General features: G+C 42.8%; 3 protein-coding genes across 3 annotated transcripts in view; 2 read left to right on the forward strand and 1 right to left on the reverse strand.

The window, feature by feature from the left end:
* Positions 1-14,503, reverse strand: part of trip12 (thyroid hormone receptor interactor 12) — a 54,868-nt gene extending 40,365 nt beyond the window's left edge. Inside the window, exons 1-2 of the mRNA XM_078284301.1 lie at positions 14,372-14,503; positions 13,321-13,402 (exon numbers count right to left, since the gene is read on the reverse strand). The gene's annotated coding sequence lies outside the window, so the exon portion shown is untranslated. The remainder of the gene's footprint in view (positions 1-13,320; positions 13,403-14,371) is intronic.
* zbtb38 (zinc finger and BTB domain containing 38) lies at positions 7,386-11,741 on the forward strand. The gene has a single exon (XM_071925789.2). It carries the CDS (start codon positions 7,386-7,388, stop codon positions 11,100-11,102), a length of 3,717 nt encoding a protein of 1,238 aa, XP_071781890.2. The 3' UTR covers positions 11,103-11,741.
* Positions 14,504-14,570: 67 nt separating the features above from the next.
* Positions 14,571-20,188, forward strand: part of rasa2 (RAS p21 protein activator 2) — a 34,351-nt gene continuing 28,733 nt past the window's right edge. The window contains exons 1-2 of the mRNA XM_071925502.2: positions 14,571-14,692; positions 18,044-18,167. Of these exons, the coding sequence (XP_071781603.1) occupies positions 14,635-14,692; positions 18,044-18,167 (182 nt within the window). The 5' untranslated portion in view covers positions 14,571-14,634. The remainder of the gene's footprint in view (positions 14,693-18,043; positions 18,168-20,188) is intronic.

Genomic DNA, 20,188 nt, shown 5'->3' on the forward strand with positions numbered 1-20,188 from the left:
ACCCTCACAGCCAGCAGAGGGAGCAACATGGCAGTGAAAACCAGAGTCAGATGTTAGGAGGAGGAGGCTCAAGCAAATAAAACCTTGGGTAACGTGTGCAAAACAAGTGCTGTAATTCTCGTCACCATATCCAGGCCTACAGACTACAACACATATTTTGGATTTAAAACCTTGCACAAAATAAGTCTGTGAGGGCATCTGCCACACCGGCCCTACCTCACCTGAAACCTATACAAGCAAGCTACAGTAACGTAAGACAAAGGTATGCACCGTTTTCTGTTTCTAACAGGTACCTAACAGATCAGAGACAACATATGGTAGAGTAAATGTAAACAAAAACAGATATATACAAAGGTACTTTAGACCCGTTTCTTTTATACCAGATGCCGCACTAGAACATAGAACCACAAATAGTATAAGGCTTTACATCTTCCTGTGTTAGACTTAAGGGATAACAAGTCGTGCCGTCGTTTTGCAACACACTTTAAAATTCAGGTCATTTTCAATCAGTGACGTCACGCTCGTCAATCTAAAATATTGTTTTTTTCCTGCCCAAATGAAAAGCTGGGCGCTGAAGTGGAACTGCCATTACAGCATACAGCCATGACTGGTACTGAGGCCTATTATTAGCCTGAGACACTGAACACTGGACGCCGCCTTCTCAGCTGAGTCTGGTCTGGGAGGAAAAATATTCATTACGTAACAATGAAAGATCTGTCTCCCAGACCCACTTCCTGAATACCACAGTGACTAGGCCCCAAACTGAGGCAGAGCGGAAGCCTCATCCGTTTGTTTGTTTGAGCAGAGCCTGTTCTTTTCTGCTTATCCCCTGCCTCCACACATTCACCGCGCCACCCCTCCTTCTCAGCTCCTCTTTGTGGGTCAGAGATGCAGCGGGAGTGACGCAGCAGTGTCAGCAGCCTCCAGAAGGTAACTACACAGCAGGAAGAGGACCAGGGAGGCTCTGCCAGAACCACAGTCCACAGACAGCCACCAGACAGCAGCGGAGAGGGAAGATGGTAAAGCCCTAAATTAGGCCAAAGGGAGCCCAGGAGCTGGGTAGTCACTCTCCTTCCCTCCTACACAAACACCAGAGAGACCGCTCACTTCCACAGCGGCAGAGACAGGCCCAGCAAGACCTTCTGCAAAGAAACATTTTGGTAGGCTACTAAGAGTATGAGTGCTTGTTGCGCCAGCAACACAAGTGCAACTGGGGATGAGTGTCTTTGTATGCTGCGAGAGTGTGAACGTTTTGAGAATGGGGATGAGGCCTGCTCAGCCCTGTGCTGCGGTCTCTGCTCCCTGCTGATCAGTGTTCCTGCAGGCCGCAGCTGGGCTTACTGAGCAGCTGAGGCACAGGGGCCTGTGTGCTTTGTCCTGTGGTTTTGGGAAGATCCTAGCTGTAATATCAAATGTGGGTGACAAGGTGGTGCTAACAAAATGCTTGATAGGATCCACTAAACATGGACAAAATAACTAACGCATAATATCCAAGCGGAATACTGCATGGAATACTAATGCAAAGATCTTGGCTGTGATAATGAGAATTAAATTAATTTACGCAGCTTCATATTAGTCTTTATGAAGTTTCTTTTTTAAAGTGTCTGTAAATTTGTTCTGTTTGCATTATTAATTTGAAATCAGCTTGAAATCTTTTTTAAGATTGTTAAATTGTAAATAGAACAATTTCTCCATGCTTTTATTAACCTAATGATTTCCAACAATGTCAAATGCAAAACAAATATGCTTAATTATAGTTCCAGTATGTGAATTAAACATTCAGTAGATTTCGTATACACAAGTGAGAGATGTCCAAAGTAATATTAGGATATTATGCGTGGATATTTAATTAGAAGTTTTCAAAGCGCTATAGAAGAGGAGAAGGGAGATGTGTGGAGGGTGGGGTGAAGTTTGAAATGATGGACCCCTAAGGAGCGGTCAGTGGAATGCTGCGCGTCATCCAACGCACAAACTGTGTAAAAGGTCAGGAACCTTCGGCGCGTTACCGGGTTGGTAACCTCATTTTGTGACGGTTGCCACAGTAACGCGGCCCAGTGCAGCAGCTTATAGGAGTGTGAGGGCTGAACTGCTGCCAGGCTGGTGCACTGGCTGCTCCCCAGGCTAATGCAGTGGTCTTCAGCGCGTTCAGGTAACAAGGAGGAGCCAAGCCTCACTGCCAGCACCAAAAATAGCAGCTGACTTGAGCCTCTGGTTAATGGTGTTCATCACAAACACAATGCCATGTGATGAGTATTGAACAGAGAAAAGAGAACAGGAGGACACAGCCGCTACGACTGAGATTTATCTTCAAGTGTAGCTCAGAGAGAGGGGAGCGCACGCAGACACTATGAATAGCGCATTTCTTTCCTTTAGGGCAATGAGTGAGTGTGTGTGTAATAATTTGGCACCTGCTACTGTGTCATTTGAAGTCAAGAGTACATAAAATTAAATGGCTTTAACATTGGTTTAAAGTGGGTCTTAGCCAGGATGAGGGGATGGCATACAAATTCAATCGGCTCCATACTCAGTCATGTAAATAACAGAGCCGCTTGCTCCCTGAGAGGCTAGTGAGAGGCTCACAGTGCCATGTCTGGTTCAGCCTTTTCCCCTCCCCCTCGTCTGCAGTGCTGACGCATCTGCTGCTTTTGCATCAATCAGCAGCCTCTATATAGGTATACCCACAGTCCCTGCTGGTAGCAGGACTCTGTTTCTTTTTCCCTCCGCCTTGCATTTACTTTTCATCCACACCACTATTTTGAGAGAAAAAACACCTATGAATGTCTCTCCTTTGATGGGTGTGATGTACGACAGTAATAACTATGATCTTCTCTTGAGCTCTGCGTTACCTAACCACAGTGAAAGCATGAGCGAAAGGCTTCAGCGTAATATACTGCTGCACAGACAAAGAGACTATACCTGTGTGCACAAGCAAGAAATAGATGTGGTAGCGTGATGCATTCGAGGTGCATGTTGTTTTTTTGCGGGCTACAGATCATTTCGCTCCACATAAGAGAGATTTTCCTTTTTGGTCAATATGGAGATGTGTCCGGATCAAGCTGGTGTGGCGCTGGGGATGAGCTGTAACACAGCAGTTGTTGTAGTTGTGGTTCAGCAAAAGACTCCTCACTGTACGCTGCTACCAGCCATGCAGCTGAGCGTTTTCTCATGCTGCTCCATCGAGTGCAGAGCTGGTGTGTGATGTAGCACCCAGCATCTCTCCGCTCGCTCTACAGCCCTCTGCCATGCTTAATAAAAGTTGCCATTTCCTGGTGGCGGCTGCAGAATGCTTCAGCTGCCCGGCTAGCACAGAGGCAGAGCCATACTCCAGTTCAGTGATACGCTGTACTGCTTCTTCCTATAGCCGTAGTAGGACAGAAGAGGTACATAGGGAACACTAGTCAGAAGAGGGCAGGGCAGAACTAGCCCAGGACCTGGGCTGCATGGTTAGAGGCGAAGGACGTTGGAGCTGGAGTCATCTGCACAGAGAGAGGGAGGGAGGGAGAGGAAGAAAGACGTCAGAAAAAGCCCTGCTTCTGACAGCACCACTGTTCAGCGACCATCACAGAAAAAAAAAAAAAAAACTACTTTCGCCTTGCTCTCGCGAAACTGTTTTTGATGTATAGTAGAGTGTATTTTGAGCTGTAGAAGGGGGATACTGCATGACACCGTTTCCTGTTCGCCCTGCGTCATTTTCTCAGATTTACTAAGGTATGTTTTGCATGTTTTCCCCAAATTTATAACCTGTTTATACGGAAGTACGCTTTGCAGGGGTGCGTGAAGTATGGCTTTTGCTTTGACATTTTCGCTCTTTCTTTGACAAGACTGTCTGTATACTGTAGTGCCTTCTCTTGGTTTGTGGTTTGATACGAGGGGATTTCATGTTACAGGTTGTGAAGAAAAAAAAAACTATTTCACATGAGCTCTCAAGGTAAAGTAAGCTTGGGTGTGGCAAAAACATATCCGCTTATGACAAATTCAAAATTTCCGCTCAGTGTGTGGTAGCAATAAACCACAACAATGGGGACAAATTGGATAAATTGAAAATGGTCAAGTAAAAAAGCAAAATGCAAGAAAGACGTGAAGATGAAAACGCTTCAATAAACGGCACAAACCCAGAGAAATCAGCATCAAGGCTGCGGCATATCGCTTGCTGTTAGCAGAGGAGAAAGTCCTTTGGGTTGCATTTCTGCTGCAGACAAAGACACACACACACCAACACGCACATACAAAGTATATCCGAGCGGAGACAAAGGCAAACCTCCATCGCACTGGAGACTGCTCTGTGTTGCAGGTTCTCAGAGAGGGCAGGCTGTTTGTGGGAGGGAAAGGGGACCGAATACGCGGACGGCTAATGCAGTCGCTCGCCATCCGACTGAATCCCAATAAGTGCTGCGCCATAGCATGTTGCCGTGACAACGGAGGCCTGTCTGCGAGGGAGGCAGGAGGCTGGTTGTATTTTCAGTAATATGAGAGGCTTCGAATACTGACGGCCATATTGTAATTGTGGCACCAACATAAAATTAAAAATAAAATACAATAAACATTTGATGACATCATTGGTAAATAATAAATAAATAAAATCAATCTGTACCTTATCAATTTGTACCTTAAAATTGCAGTAAATGTGCAAACAATGTCCATGACAAAAATAAGCAACACAGAAAACAAAATTACACATCCAATTGAATTGTCCAATAATTCTACATAATCTGAGATTGTCTTTGCAGTATAATTTGTAGAGGCTAAATTTAATCTGTATCATTACGTAAGAAACAAAGTCAAGTTCACAACAAAGAAATCCTTTAACTGAAACGCATCAATACAGCGGGGCCGCCTCCAGGAGAGCAATTAGACAATCCACCCATCCCACTATCCCACTGTCCCATTTTACGATTCCATGACCCCCACAATGCACAGAAACAGAAAACAGCCGTTACATTCTGTAACCTTTTGATGCTCAAAAATTGCGTTCTGATACTTATCCATAAGGACTCATTCTTACTGCGTTCATATTATCTGCAGGCTGGTTACCCATTTGTCAGTCAGGTATCACAGCATGATACTATGCGAGTATGGCATAGGCCTACAGCATGACTTTCACTGCTACCCTAAAATGAGGATGTGAAATAAAATTAAATTAAATAAAAACAAAAAACAGTAACTCTTCTCTAGGTTAGTATTGGATATTTGAATAATCTTGATGCAGCTGTGTTGCTTCACCACATGCAAGAGTACTTGTCTCAGCAGATGCAGTCAGCGGCCTATATGACTCAAGTTTAGACTCAAAACACACTGACTGTGATGTGAGGGCAATTAGCACATCACTGCTGGGTGACACATCCCCTGTCAAAGAGAGAATGCATTAGGCTGTAACTTCCTCTCATAGTTCACAGACCATCTAACTTAACCACACAGATAAAGCTAATTCACAAATGCCTTCTTCATTCCATATACAAACAACTACATCGATCATCGTCTGACTAGAAATGTGTAAAGCGTATATACACAATGCAGCAGAGGGTGTGTGTGTTCGTGTGCCTGTGATCTAGTGTATAGTAATGGTAGGGCTAAGAAATGTGTGTCCTTAACGAATGGACAATATGGTTAGCGACTCAACTTCTTTGAAAAAGTCAAATCATCTCAGTATTTCTTATTTTCATAGCAGTGATTATTGTACTTCTGTGGTACTTGATCTTTATGACCCTTCCTGGCTGCCATTTCCCCTCACAGGATGTTGATTAATTGTTCCTGTAGTTAGAGTTGACTAAGCTGTGTGGGTGAGACAAGTCGAAGTACTGCTCAACTGCATTGAGGGAAATATGTCTCACCAATATGTAACTGTCTGCATTTCATTTCATATTAACCTGGGCCCGGAGAAGAATGGGATGGGCTACATGACAGTTGTACAGGGCCTAGCACAGAGCTGTGGTAGCACGCTGAATGGGAAACCAGCCAGTGCAAAAGTAATTAAGACTGATGATGACGAAGATATGAATGAATGAGTCACAGCATGTTTAGGTTCCCACTCGACCAGGTGCAGGCCAGGACACCCCACACATGTAGGGTATTGATTTCTTTAGGAGGACCTGAAATACACTCAGAAAATATCTTCTCATGAATGTGTTCTGGGATTAGTGATGTTCATGACAAGAAAGTTCCACATATAAGACAGCAAATTAATCCCCACAGAAAATCGTCTGGAAAACACTGGAAATCTTTGGGCAGGGGCCAAAAGTAGTTTATTACATTCAGGAAGTAATTTGAATTTAGAGTTTTCTTCTGTAGTACAATTCTAGGTCAGCGTCAACATTTTTCGGACGCATATTTAACCAGGCACGTCGACTAAGAACACATTCTTATTTATACAAGCAAATTAGGGGAGTGGTTGCAAAGGGACATTCACACATTTACACCTGGGTGCTGCCCAGTACTACTACCTGTCGGCCACTAAGCAGCTCCACTGCAGCAGCTGGGAGTTCAATGGCTTGCTGAATGGCACTGACAGCAGTTGTTGAGGGAGAGGATAGTGTTGCTCTCCCTCACCCAGATTTTCTCACAGCTGGGATTTGAAGCGGCACCCTCCCAGTCATAAACCCATTTCTCGAAGCTATCACTGCCCCACATCTTAGCACTGACAAAAGAGTCGTAGCTCCCAGCTACTAAAATACTGAAACAAATGTCTTTTTATTCTCCATCTGTGAGATCTTGCCTATGACAACATACTAGGCTATCTTTTTTTAAGATGTCTTAATTTAACCTTTATTTATTTGGGTTAGTCCCATTGAGATGAAGGATCTCTTTTATAAGGGAGACCCAGACAACACAGCTGCAGCACATTTACAGTTACTTACAGAAAGAAACAGCAATAAGAAGACATTTCAATATAAGTACGGTAATAGAAAATGTGAGGTGAAAAAGAGAGAAAGAGAGAGCAAGAGAAAAAGAGAGAGGGGCCTTGAGAGAAACAGGATATAGTGGCACAGTCCTAAAACAATCAATTTAATCAAAGCATCCACAATTTACAATATTCTTCAATAGTCCTAAAATCTGCATTAAATTAATTAACAGTAACCCCTACATTAAATTTAAAACTTTCTGCAGGGTATTTGATGCAGAGGGGCAGAGATCATGATGGTTTTCATACCCATCTTTGTGTTTCAGGGACAGTCTGCAGAACTGACTCTTGGTGTTGGGGCTTATCTGTCAGGATATTACTGCCATCTAGTGTTAAAACACTACAGGAGCTACATTTCTTTCCACTGTTAAATGGACACACATCTTCTGGATTTCTATAGCAATGTTATGGCTGTCAAATCTTCAGTTTTTGTAATACCTTCAATCTAATTGTTAATCCCTTTCATCTTCTTTCTCTCTTCCTTTTGCAGATGACCGTGGTGTCTCCTTGCACTCAGAACCTGATGGACAGCACTCACCCTCACACCGTGCTTAGCAAGCTCAATGAGCAGCGTTCACAGGGCCTCTTCTGTGATGTTACCATTGTGGTGGAGGACGTAAAGTTTCGGGCCCACAGGAACATCCTGGCAGCCTGCAGCGGCTACTTCAGGAATGCATTGACAGCTCCTGAGGCCTGGAGCTCTAGCCAAGTGCTGGAGCTGATGGACCTGAAGTCCGAAGTGTTCGCCAGCATCCTCAACTTCATCTACTGCTCTAAGGTGACATCAGCTGGTGCAGAAGACACGGGGGGCCTGGTGGCAGCGGGAAAAAGACTAGGAATTCCTTTCTTAGAGAGACTTGCAGACCAAGAGAGGCAGGGCTCTGGAAGGACACAAACCCTACCCGAAGGTGTTAAAACCACAGACTCCAGCAAGGCCCCAGTGGCTAAAAAAACAAAGAAAGAGGCTCCCAGGCCCGAGGAGATAGACAGTACCAGAGGGCCGCGGATCACCAATGCCTTCTCCATCACTGAAGTGTGTCCTGGGAACAACCCCTTCACCCCTCTGGTTCTAACCAATGGGGAGAGGCAGTCACCAGATGTGGGACAACTCCCGGCCAGTTGTCCTACCACCTCCTGCCTCACCGGGAACAATGAGACAACACAGGCTCTCTCAGAACACTCATATGCAGTGAGCCAGGCTGCTGAGCAAAAAGATAGCAGTCAGGGGGACAACAAGAAGGTCTGTAAGCCCTCAACATCACAGCCAAAGCAATTGGTATACCGAAATGCAGGCCCGCTCAAAAAGCGCCACAGGCTGAGAGGTATTTTGGGTAGAAGTATACTTCCTACACCAGCTGTACCCCACACAGATATACCAAATACTGATAGCCCCGCATTACCTGATGCTGTCACGACAGCACCTGTTGCAGTCATGACACCACCTCCACTTTATTCAGAGGCAGAAACAGAAAAGAGTACAGACACAGTGCTACCTATGGCCACTGATAATGTTCAAATGGAGTTAGATCCACCTACCCTCTCCCCTCACACAGAAGACAGCATTTCAATCTACGGATGCGAGTACTGTCCAGAGATATTCACGAATAATGCTCTTCTCACCATTCACACAGAAGTACATAAAAAGCGCTTTGTCAGTCATCTGTTTTGCAAGTTTTGTCATAGGAAGTTCATGCATCTGAAACGGCTACGCAACCATGAGCAAGTCTGTCCCAAGGCCGTGAGAGACCCACCTGAACTAGATCCCAGTGACAACGCGGCCAAAGTAGTGGATCTTCATTCAGACGACATGCCAAACATAGACAACTCAGTGACACAGCTACCTTCCGCTGACCTCTCCACTCCTTTCACTCCTTACACCACAGAGCCGCTTCAATTAGACCAATCAGAGCCTCAACCGGCTGTGGAGAGGGCAGTAAAGCCAGGTGGCGGTCAGAGGATATACAACTGCAGTGTATGTAAACGGGTCTATGTCACCCTATCCAGTCTGAAGCGGCATGAGAATGTGCATTCCTGGCAGAGGGCCTACCCCTGTCATTACTGTAATAAGGTGTTTGCCTTGGCAGAGTACCGTACCAAGCATGAAATCTGGCACACAGGCGAACGCCGGTACCAGTGCATTTTCTGCCTGGAGACCTTCATGACTTACTACATTTTAAAGAACCATCAGAAATCTTTTCACGGCATTGATCCCAGACTAGCTGTGAAGAAAAAATCAGCCAATGGTGGATTTAAAGCCAGCGTTTATCCCATCAAACTCTACAGGCTTCTGCCAATGAAGTTTCGAAAGAGACAATACAAGACATACAGTCAGACATATTCAGAGAGTGTGGAAGGAGGTGACCAAGCCCCACTGGACAGCAACTCTCTTATCCCTCCATTTGAAGAGAATGGCATTATCAGCAACCCTGACACCGCTTCATTCCCAATGCCTGTGACATTCATGGCTACAACAAAGATGGTGGCATCAGTCATGCCTCGCATCAGTTTTGACCAGCCATGTGACCAAGATATTGACCAAACCTTGAACACAAAAGAGGCTGAGCATAGGGATTCACCCTTCATTAGTTATGACAATACAAACCCTTTGCAGCCCGATACAGAGTCCCCTGCAGTGGGATACGGAGATGATACTCAAGCACTGATGAACTCAGAACACATCAGTAATAATATACCATTCTTAAACTCTTTGAACACTGTTAACAAGCTAGGTGAGCTATCAGCTGCAGCAAAGAGAGTTGAGGCTATGACCAAGGAGATACTTCTATCAGGCGCTGAGAGTCTGGCACATGATAAAATGGTGGGGGCGAAGACTGAAACGTATATTGCCAAGCCTGCATGCCCAGGTCCATCTGTGGATGGTGGAGCTATGCCCCTATGCCAGATAACAGTGAAAATAGGCAATGAGGCCATCATCCGCCGCAGAATCAAAGGCTCCAAGCTCTTCCCCAGGAAGAAAAAGAGAATCAGGGAATTGAGTCCGGTGGAGAGCCCAAGTCAGTGCCCTCCAACAAGGGGCAACTCAGAGAGCCCCAGGCTCCGCCTCAGAACAGAAGTCACTGCTGCCACAGAGGAGACGTATGATGATCCCAATGACCGTGACACCGCTGATAAGCTTTGGCGTCCCTACTATTCTTACAAAGCTAAAAAGAAGAGGAAGAAGCTGAGATTCAAGCACAGAAAAGACATGCAGTACAGTTACCCTGCAACATCTGTAGGTAGAAATACTGCCAGTGAGGCCCACCTGGACAGAAGGTGCCGGGTGACAGATGAGAGTATCTCAGCTGGTAGTGGAGAGGTGAAACGTAGTCTCAGGAACAGCAGCCCAAGGGCCACTTACAATTGTGACATCTGTGACAGCTCCTTTATCACAGAGTCTGGTCTGAGAGCACATGTTATTGGTTCCCACCCATGTTTCTGTCGAACCTGTGGTAAGCAGGGCCCCCCTGGCGAGGCACCTGCCGGTGGTGATTATGTGTGCAACAGCTGTATGGAAAACGGCTCTTGCTTTGATAATTCACCCCGGAGTCCCAGCACAGAGAAGAAGTATCGCTGCTCCTTCTGTCCCCAGCGATTTCTCTATCTTGCCACCAAGAGAAGCCATGAGAAAAAACACCAGGAGACAACTGGGAAGGGATATAAATATGACAACTACCCACCGTGTTCTAAGCACTCAACACACCTGGGCAAAGACAATAAACAACAGGTAATCAAAACAGAAGAGAGTGAGAATCAAGGGACCACTGACATGAAAAGTGACAAGGTGGGAAGAAGACATTTTCCCATAGATAAAATTAAGCCTAAAATTGAGGATACAGCTGACTACATGTCATTGACTTCAAAGTCATACCAGGACATTTCATATTCTAATATCAAAAGTCCTCTATCACCCTGCATTGACCCATTTTTTCCCCTGTCGCCCTCAAAGGTGAAACATAAAATGGCTAAAAAAGGAATCAACCCACAACATTCTATGCATCTCACCTCAAAAAAGCAAGCCCACGACAGAGAAAAAGATAGCTACAAGGGTCTTTTGATGAGACCAAGAACAAACAGTTGTGATGATCATGAGAAGCCCTCTAATCTGTTTTGGAAAAATGACTCTGAAACTAAAGGGACCCACATTTCTATGCGCAAGCCAGACAAGTGGATGTGCAAACAGGAGCCTTTTTTTGAGGACCACAACTGACTATAGGCAAGAGAGAAACTGAATATGACTTGACTATAAACCACTACTTTGGTTTAGGAAATTAAAGAGTACCTTGGGAATCATTTTGTCTTGGTAGTTGAGCTGAATAAAATATTTCCTATGGACAGCAGACATTGAACGTGAACACCTAATGTCAACACAGATTGTAATTTATTCCCTCCTAAACACAACAGACTGAGTGATTTTTCACATTTGCAGGAGATATTTTTGGATATTTTATAGCCTTCTGACACAGACTGTACTTTGTCCATTTTCTATGCATATAGGGCAGACTCAGTGATATGACTGTGTCCTCAAGAAAAGAATAGGATGTTTCTGAAAGTTTCTTCTGAGTAGGATGAACTCCAGTACAACTTCAAAACAGGGATGAAATGTGTGGCATAATTGAATGGCTGCCTAGTATGTTCACATCCTCACTTTTTAAAATACATCTGGGGAAAACATGTCATGAATTCTAACACTGTCACATTCCTGAGTCTCCCTTTCAGTTAACTGGGCATGGCGAGTTGCACTTTATAGTTAGACTATGCTTATCTATCGATTAAATACTTTAGTAATTTAATCACAATTCTTCAATGAGAACCACTGTTATAATTCTAATTTCTACCACAGGCACCATTGAGATTAATGTTACTACTTTTGTGTGTTTAATATGTATAAAACATGTAAAACTATTGAAATAAATGTTGTTAATATTCTGACTAGTTACATATTGTCCTTATTTAGCACAGTTACGATACATGCCTGCCTATAAATTTACTCTATAGACTAAACAGCATCATATCTTTTTTTGTTTTTAAATAAATCCCACCAGTCTGGATTTGTCACGTACCGCAAATTACTTAAAACTCAATGACACTGGAAGTCTTTCCAGTGGAAGTCTTTCCTGGAAGCCTTTCCAGTGTCAATTGTTTGACAAACACCTAACAGTCAGATGGTAGCATGAAAAAAAGATGTTTTTTGGGGGTACAGAAAAAAAATACTATCAAGATTTAAATTGGAAAATAATGGTACAAAAACTGTTCCATGGCAAACAACTTCCTAAATATAAATCCACACATTAGTTCTCTGGTCCTTCGGGGACCAGCAGCACATCTGAGAAGTTCATTCCCACCCACCATTCCTCCACACATATCTGCATTTAGAGTCTGGGCCTCAAGACACAATCTACAGATGTTCCTTACTTCCTGGCTTATTTGTGAGGCTTGGCTTGGGTTGTAAAAGATAGGCCATAAGCTAAAGGTATAAGGTATTCCTCAACACAGTTTTTTTCTTTAGACTATCCCATTCCATCCGCAGAAAGTGAGTAATTTTTTTTCCCGATCCCAATGTAACAAAAAAGTCATTAAATAATAAAGAAATTATTAGATATTAAAATACTGATGATTTCAACAATTCATGTCTTGATACTGATACAATCCCAGACAAAAAAGCGAGCCACATTGTAATTTTACTTTCTCTGTGAACCATAATACACTATGTAATCATAGCTAATGACATAGGATCCCATTGCTCTTTGAGATGAGCAAAGATTAGCTGCACTAAATGTAGCCTAAGGTCAAATCTTTACATTGTATAATACAGTGAGGAGCTAATACCATGCTTGCAAACACTTAAATGTAGAAATGAAAAGAAAAGACAAGTGCCAGCGATGTTGTACTGCAGCCACTAATAGCCCATTTATCAAAGAAATGTGAATTACAATACGCAACATTGACTTGTATGATACCATCAGTGGTTCTCAACCTTTTCAGTGTTGTGGAACACGTCAGAGAGACATGCATATTCACAGCGTGCCACATTATTGATTGTAATTGTCACACAAGACTTAGTCTCATCATTTACAAAGTGGTAACAAATGCAAGAGGTGCCGGACGAGGCCCTATTTGCATTACTTTGGAGGGGGAAAAAAACCTGGTTTAATGAAGACACGTGATATATTTTTTTAACATTAATAACCTTGGCATCTCAGCAAACTCTGAAGGCACACCTGAGAACTGCATGACATACTGGTTGAGAACCACTAGCTCAGGCTGTCACATGCTTCATGTAGAGTTAAGGGCAGTACCGAGTATGCACAAATAATAACTAGGTACAACGTCAGGATTAGAGGTAACCTGTTCAGTATCTAGATGTTGTGGACTGGAGTGTGCAAGACCGTAGCAGGGGACCAGTGCACTTGAGTACTATGAGTTACCTGAGTCCTCTCTGAGGCTGCCTGATTCTGTCAGTGTTGTGGAGTAGGCCCGAGTTTTCACCCAACCAAACGGCAACATCACCTTGGAGGAGAAGAGAGAAACACAGGATGTCAATCATTCTGCTACCAAAAGGAGATAATATTGAAAGAGGCCTGCAGTTTACTTGGAATGAGTTTTTGATATGACACAGATTTAGTTTAAGTGGACCAAACAATATCGACTAAATAAACTCCTATAAAATCCTGGCATATCTAATTTTAATTATAGAAAACTGTGAAAGATGGCCCCAATTATGGTATGGGTAACTCAGTGTAAGAACTGAGATTTATAGTAATATTCCCATTCAAGAAACATTAAGTAATCAGAAAAACAACCCCACTGCAAGCATCATCTGAATGATCCTATACTGACAGAAGCAGCAACCCATATTTCTATGGGGAAGAGCAATCACACTCATATAGCCAACAACTTTGTCCATTAAAAAGGCGACAGAGAAAAATCATCAGAGGTGTTCTTTAAACAAATATGCATGAAATTATGTCGCAATATTACATTAGAATGGCTATCATACATGTCTAATGAATAGATACCGTCTAATAAAACCCATATTATAGCTAGCTAGCTAAATATTTCAGTGAATATTAGCAGCCTAAATCTTTCTTTGTGAAACGTGTGTGTTTACAATTTGTCTCCATCATGATGTGTATATTACCCGTGCGCCCGTCTGTAAAATCTATATCGTTATATTTCGTGTTTTGTTTTGTTCTTTGACAGATTGCGCACAATACCAACCCCTCTTGAGCTTCACAAGAGTACTGACGTTCGATTACAATTTTGAAACTGAAACTTTACTGCCCCCCCTAAGCATTTTTGATGTGAATATTGTATGCTACATAATTTACAATACTCTCATTTATTCACTCTTATCACGGCCACATGAACATATGTATCTCTCTCTCTCTCTCATACATACACATACACAATACACATACACAGTCAAAGGGTGAAAGAAAGACTGACATTTTGTCAAACAAAGTACGTGTTCCTCACATGCGATGCAATCTGTGCAACACCAGCGACCTGAAAGCCTTTCCAACCCCTCAAAATGTTTCCAGATCGTGTCCTAAGTGGTTCGAAGTAAACGAGCGACTTTTGAGGAAGCGACAGATTTCTTCAAAGTTTTAAAGCACTAGTGTGTACGGGGCCTTGCGTGACGCTGCAGTGGGGCTGGCCCCACTCTGCCTGCATTCATAAACGGATATGATAAACCAGCGTTGAATGTACCGTAGCAGCAACAACAGTCAGGTCGGACCATGGCGGAAGAAGACGACGCGAGAATTCGGATTTTACAGAGCCTGCGGGGGAAAATATGTAAGTTTGAACACCCAGCCGATGTTATCCGTTTCTCACAGAGGAGAGATGTCAGGAAAACAAACGAGCGGCGAGGGGAAAGCCGGAGGGGCGCGGTGTGTTATCAACAGTCGACACGGGGGAGACAGCCAGTTCATCTGGTCGGTCGGCTGCTGGTTAACGTTAAGTTAGCCTAGCATGCTAGCAGCAGCTACTAGCTTGTTGTGAATGATTCATTCATTGGGCGCTCCACGGCCACCCAACAAACTGCCCTCACTAGCTGGGTGATTTAGCCATTGTCTTTATTTAAAATAAAAAGTTGTGAACGTTTTTAGAACTTGCCGTTCTGTGTAGGCTTCAGCTTTCCGATAAGCTAGGCAGCTAACGTTAAGTTAACGTTAGTGGCAAAGGAGGCTAGCTACTACCAACCAGCCAGGTCCACTGTGGCTAACGCGTTTACCATGGCTTTGCAAGCCAAGTTATGTGCTAGCCGCAATCACATATATCACAGGCAGCGATGTAGTCGAGGGTAACCCAACCTTTTTATTTGCGGAATAGAGTTTACTCACCTTTTTAAATCTTCATTATTTAAATGCCTAGTAGTCATCGTAAATTGTACCAAGCTGATAATGTTAAAACATAATGTTATGAAGACATTATCTTAAAAAAATAATAATTATTATTTGTCTATACTGTTGTTTGCCTTGTTATGATGATCACCAACTGGAGGTCATAGTTTGCTCACCTTTATTTATTGTTTTTTTGGGAGGGGGGTGGATGGAGTGACCAAGTGGTTAAAGAGACAGTCCTTCAGCTGGATGACCAGGGTTCAAGCCCTGTGTCTCCAAACATGTGTAGCTCACCCTGTGTGGGAAGGCAAAAGAGAATTTACTACAATAATCAATAAAGTGTCAGATTATTTACCACTGCATCACTGGTAGCATAGCTAGCTGATGCCTCAAAAACAGTTCATGTTAGTCAATTTTTTCTATGTTACTGTTACTATACTCATTGCATTAGAGTCTGAATTGGAAGTATAGGCTTTTACCCAAATAGCTTACAAGCCAGATTCGTCATCTTCATGCATGGGCTGGTCGATTGGCGCACCTGCCAGGAGGTTGTGCCTGTTTGAATGTGTAATTCTTGTTTTTGGCAGATTACTCAGATTCAAGATGTCTAAGGCCAGCGTCCACTCCTGCACCATCCTGACCATGATGGTGTCCCAGTTAATTGATTAAATGGCTAGGTTTAAATATCCCCCAGTGGCTTTGCTTTGTCTTAATGGGAGAGGACAATTCTATGGTCGGTGTTCAACTCCCAGGAGGGAGGTGTTCTGAACAAACTGACACCAAGGAGGGCTTTTTATTTTATAATTTACTATGAAAAGAAAGCCTTTTTCTTCTTTTGCTTCAAAACCATACTTTTGTGGTTAATGCCAATTTGCAGTTAGGCAACTAAGTTATAGCCTAGATATATTTTTTTAGTAAGTGTAGCCCCTGTCATGACTAGGTGTAAGTATGTGGCTAATCTGTATCTGTCCACTCTGTCTAAGGAGAATATAGGCTAGCAGCAAAGCTAAAAGTATGCATAGGCACACAGTAATAGGAAGACAAATGTCAGTTTCACTACTATGAATTAATGAGAAAACCGTAAGCAGAACAAAATAGAGGAAGTATCATGGCATGTAACTCACTTTGCTGTCTTACGAAACTTCATTCTTCCTCGTTCACACTTTGTTCTTTTTCCTTTAGCCTACATCTTTGGAGGCATCAATGGAGTTGGCATTCTGTGAAGATGTGTTCTATTCTAATAAGCAATTTTGACATAGCCATTATATTTTGATTTGCTTATGCCTTGATATACACCATAATCAGGATAATTGAGGTGAGGCCTTATAGGTAAAGGGCAAACAGACTAAGCGGTCCTCAGCGAAGACAACCATTGTTGCGGCACGCTGTCTGACCTTTGGCTTATGGTTTTCACAGGGTGATATGTTTCTGTTTTAGTGAAAATGACATAGAAGAGATGGAGTTATTCAAGTGTATGTGTTTGTGTTTACGTGCATGTGTGTTCTACTCCCACCAGGTCAACCTAGTCCAAGCTTTAGCAGCTCGGCTGTTTTAAGTCTCTGGCCATTTCTAGGATTAGCCAGGGACCATTATTAATAGCATGTTAACGAGCTGATCCAAGTGCTGGCTTTTCTCAGTTTCTCCCCTGGGCTTAGGGTACCTATTCAAACCTACAGGACCAATATAGTCTACTGCCCATGCCCCTGTAATCCGTCAGTCTAAATCTGACTCATCGTGAAGATGTTGATAGAGTGCAATGTTTGAATGATTGCCATTTAGCTGTGCTGACATTTCAGGTCTAACCACTTATCTGGCTTTGATTTTTGTGCATTTTTTTGTGTATGTGTTATACACAATAACATAAAACCATTGCCTGTTATCTAGGCCTGCCTGCATGCAAGTGGTGAGTGTGTTACAAAGGTGTTTGTCATTTGTGAATCAGCGCTGTACTGTCGCCATTGGTTATACTGAGGAAGTTGATGTTTCATGTTTTCAACCACATATGAGCCTCAAGTCTACTTCAGCTACATCCGCTCTGCAACTTGCCCTGGCAACTGGCAAGACTCAGTCTCTTGCAAGCCTTAAATGCAACATGAGGATGTTGAATATGAAAGCATATCTCAGAAGTGTAGCATAGAGAACTGCAATCACATGCACTGATTGATTAAGCTCAGCCTGTATTGAATCAGCCTCAATACAACTAACCCATGCCAGAGTCAGTCTCACTCTTATAAATGGCCATGTTTTATCTATTATGATTTAGCTTAGCAGTCGGCCCTTCCTAATCAAAACTCATGCATATCATAGCTGTTCAAATTAGTGAGATGCAAGGACTGCCAATAGGCCTAATTCTTGCAGGGAATTACCAGGGTAAAGCTTATTCAAAATCTGAAACTTACATGCACGTGTTTTCAGAAACTCTTGAAGGTCTAATTTTCAGTTGAAATGCCTTTTTAGTTAACTTGTCAGTTGACCCTCTTTTAGTATTTAATTTGTAGCTGTAGAACGTGAAGTGACAAGAAATGGCGAAATGTTACCGAATAGCCTGAGTGGGGATTGAAACCTGTGCCATAACTGTGCCACCGGGGCTGGCCAAGTCATTAGCTCCTGTCCTCAGCTACACATTATGTGAATGTTACATTTTCAAACACTACAATATAAAATGTAATAGACGTTTTTTGTAGTGAATGCATGGTAGGGGGGGTATGATACATTGTCAAAAGCGAATCTATGCATGGGGAAACACTGCTGTAATTATGAGGCCAGTCCTGATTGCAATGATGCTCTTGTCTTGGTCCTGCAGGTGAAGCTAAGAACCTGGGTCCAGTCTCAGGGCCAAATCGCCAACGGGATCTCTGTACCTTTTGCACCATCAGTCTTGATCAAGAGGAGGTGTTCCGCACCAAGGTGTTTGACAAAAGCCTCAGGTGAGCAGGTTACCCCTAAAACTTTTCATATCCATGCAGTAAATTTCAAGGAGTCCAGTTCCAAACCCCATCTCATTACCAGCTCATTTCCAGTTCTACAGGCAGTTGCAGTTCCTAACAGTTATATTTAGGTGTTATGATGTTTATATTACAGTACAGGGTCAACTTTTACATTAGCTTTATATTAAAGTTCACAAATACTAAGTTGGACAACACATACTTTGATTATAGGCTATAAATGAGATGCTAACATATTTAGGCTATTCCAGTCTTCATCAGGGCACATGAAAACAAATATGCATAAAAGGAAAAATAGCACATTTCATAACATGATAAAAGCACTGCAGAAAAATTGACAGTGATGTAAATCAGTGAGGGAATGCAGGAAATGAGCAAAAAACTAAAATTATGCTAGAATGGTCTGTTTTTTTTTTTTAATCTAGCCTGTATCTACTAGGGTTGGGTGTTGTGCAGCTGCCATGATTGCTGACATGAACATTGAGGTGATATTATATGATATGCAGCATCCGGTTTCAACAGGAGCTTTTTATTATTATTATTATTTTTTATATATCGATTGCTTTTTTCCAGTTTTCATGATACAGTATATCCATTGGAAAATGCCCAACAAAAACAAAGCTTACTGCTTTTGAACTTAATCTCAATTCTTTCCCTAAACTGTCTCGCACAAGTTCCTTTGGATGGAGTTTAGTGCGTTTGAATTTGACCTGAGTGATGTCATTTGGAGGGCACTTATTCCTCTGATGTTAGACACAGCTCAGTCAAATGAAAACTAGAAATGGCATGGCCTTAAGCCTTTCAGAAGGATAGTGTTGGGAAAATGAAACGTCCAGTTATAAGTTGTTATTCTTAGTACTTTTATTTTATTTTAGTAATTCAAGCCAAAACAAAGCATTGAAACCAAAAATCTAATGAACCAAAAACTGTTGTGAGAATGGAGAGTCAATTACACCAAAGTCTGGGACATTATGGAGTTTAGATAATCGCTGCCTACCCATTTTAAATACAAGTTCTTAATCACATGTTCACTGGAACTGTAAAAATATGATTCAGAGTTGGATGTGTGTGGGGGGTATCAGGCGAGTTGGGCAACATCAAAAACATGCAGACTAAAATGAGCTATTTTCCAAATGGCTGCATGTTCATAAGCCGTTCACAGATAGGTGTGGGAGATGGGCATCAGGGAACTTAATGTTTCTACCTCCAGTCTCGGACAGCTCACTGTAAACATGGGCCTGCCTTCTCTAGGTATTTCACAACAGCTTTTTTCTCTCCTGATTTCAAACCCGTTCAAAGGGCTTTTACAGTGTCTGAGGAAGTGTGTCCTCCCACGCTCTCCTGTCCGGTCTTTCTGTGTCACTCTCAACTTCACTACCTTAATCTCTGTTTACACACGTCTTAATAATCACTCAAATATGGCCTGGTGTGTGTTTTTTATGTGTTGGTGCTTGACTCTCTCCTATTGTACGGTATCCTATTCCTAATGGTTTTAAGACACAAAGGCTGAGCGGAAACTCTAATTGCAGCTGATCCCTCGGATAAAGCAGGCATGTTCAAACAGTTGCGGTGAAGTGGTTCTACCTAGCACCGTCACATTATTGGGAAGCTAGAATGACAGCAGAAAGGAAGGGAGTATAGTGGGTGTATGTTTGAGTGTATACAGAGAGTGTGGAGGCTACAAGTACATAATTCCATGTGCTGATGAGCATTTACTGGAGGATGCGTGGGTGTACGCATAGCACTGGATGTGTTGCCCAAACCCTTTCTGCGGAAGTGTCGGGCGAGATATTTCACCATCCAAGATGCATAAGTTGTAGAGAGGGAAGCGTCATTGTAGGGATTAAAGAGCTATAGGGCCAAGTTCTCACACTACTAGCAGACTAGAACATTTATACAAGTATGACTGTGTGTTATACAGGCTATTGTCCAGGTCCTGTATTCACAAAAATTCTCAGAAAATGGAAACATCAAGCATCATTGGTCAGGGCACATGGCCTTAT

Source organism: Centroberyx gerrardi, chromosome 6 (assembly GCF_048128805.1).
Source record: "Centroberyx gerrardi isolate f3 chromosome 6, fCenGer3.hap1.cur.20231027, whole genome shotgun sequence".
Taxonomy (NCBI): domain Eukaryota; kingdom Metazoa; phylum Chordata; class Actinopteri; order Beryciformes; family Berycidae; genus Centroberyx; species Centroberyx gerrardi.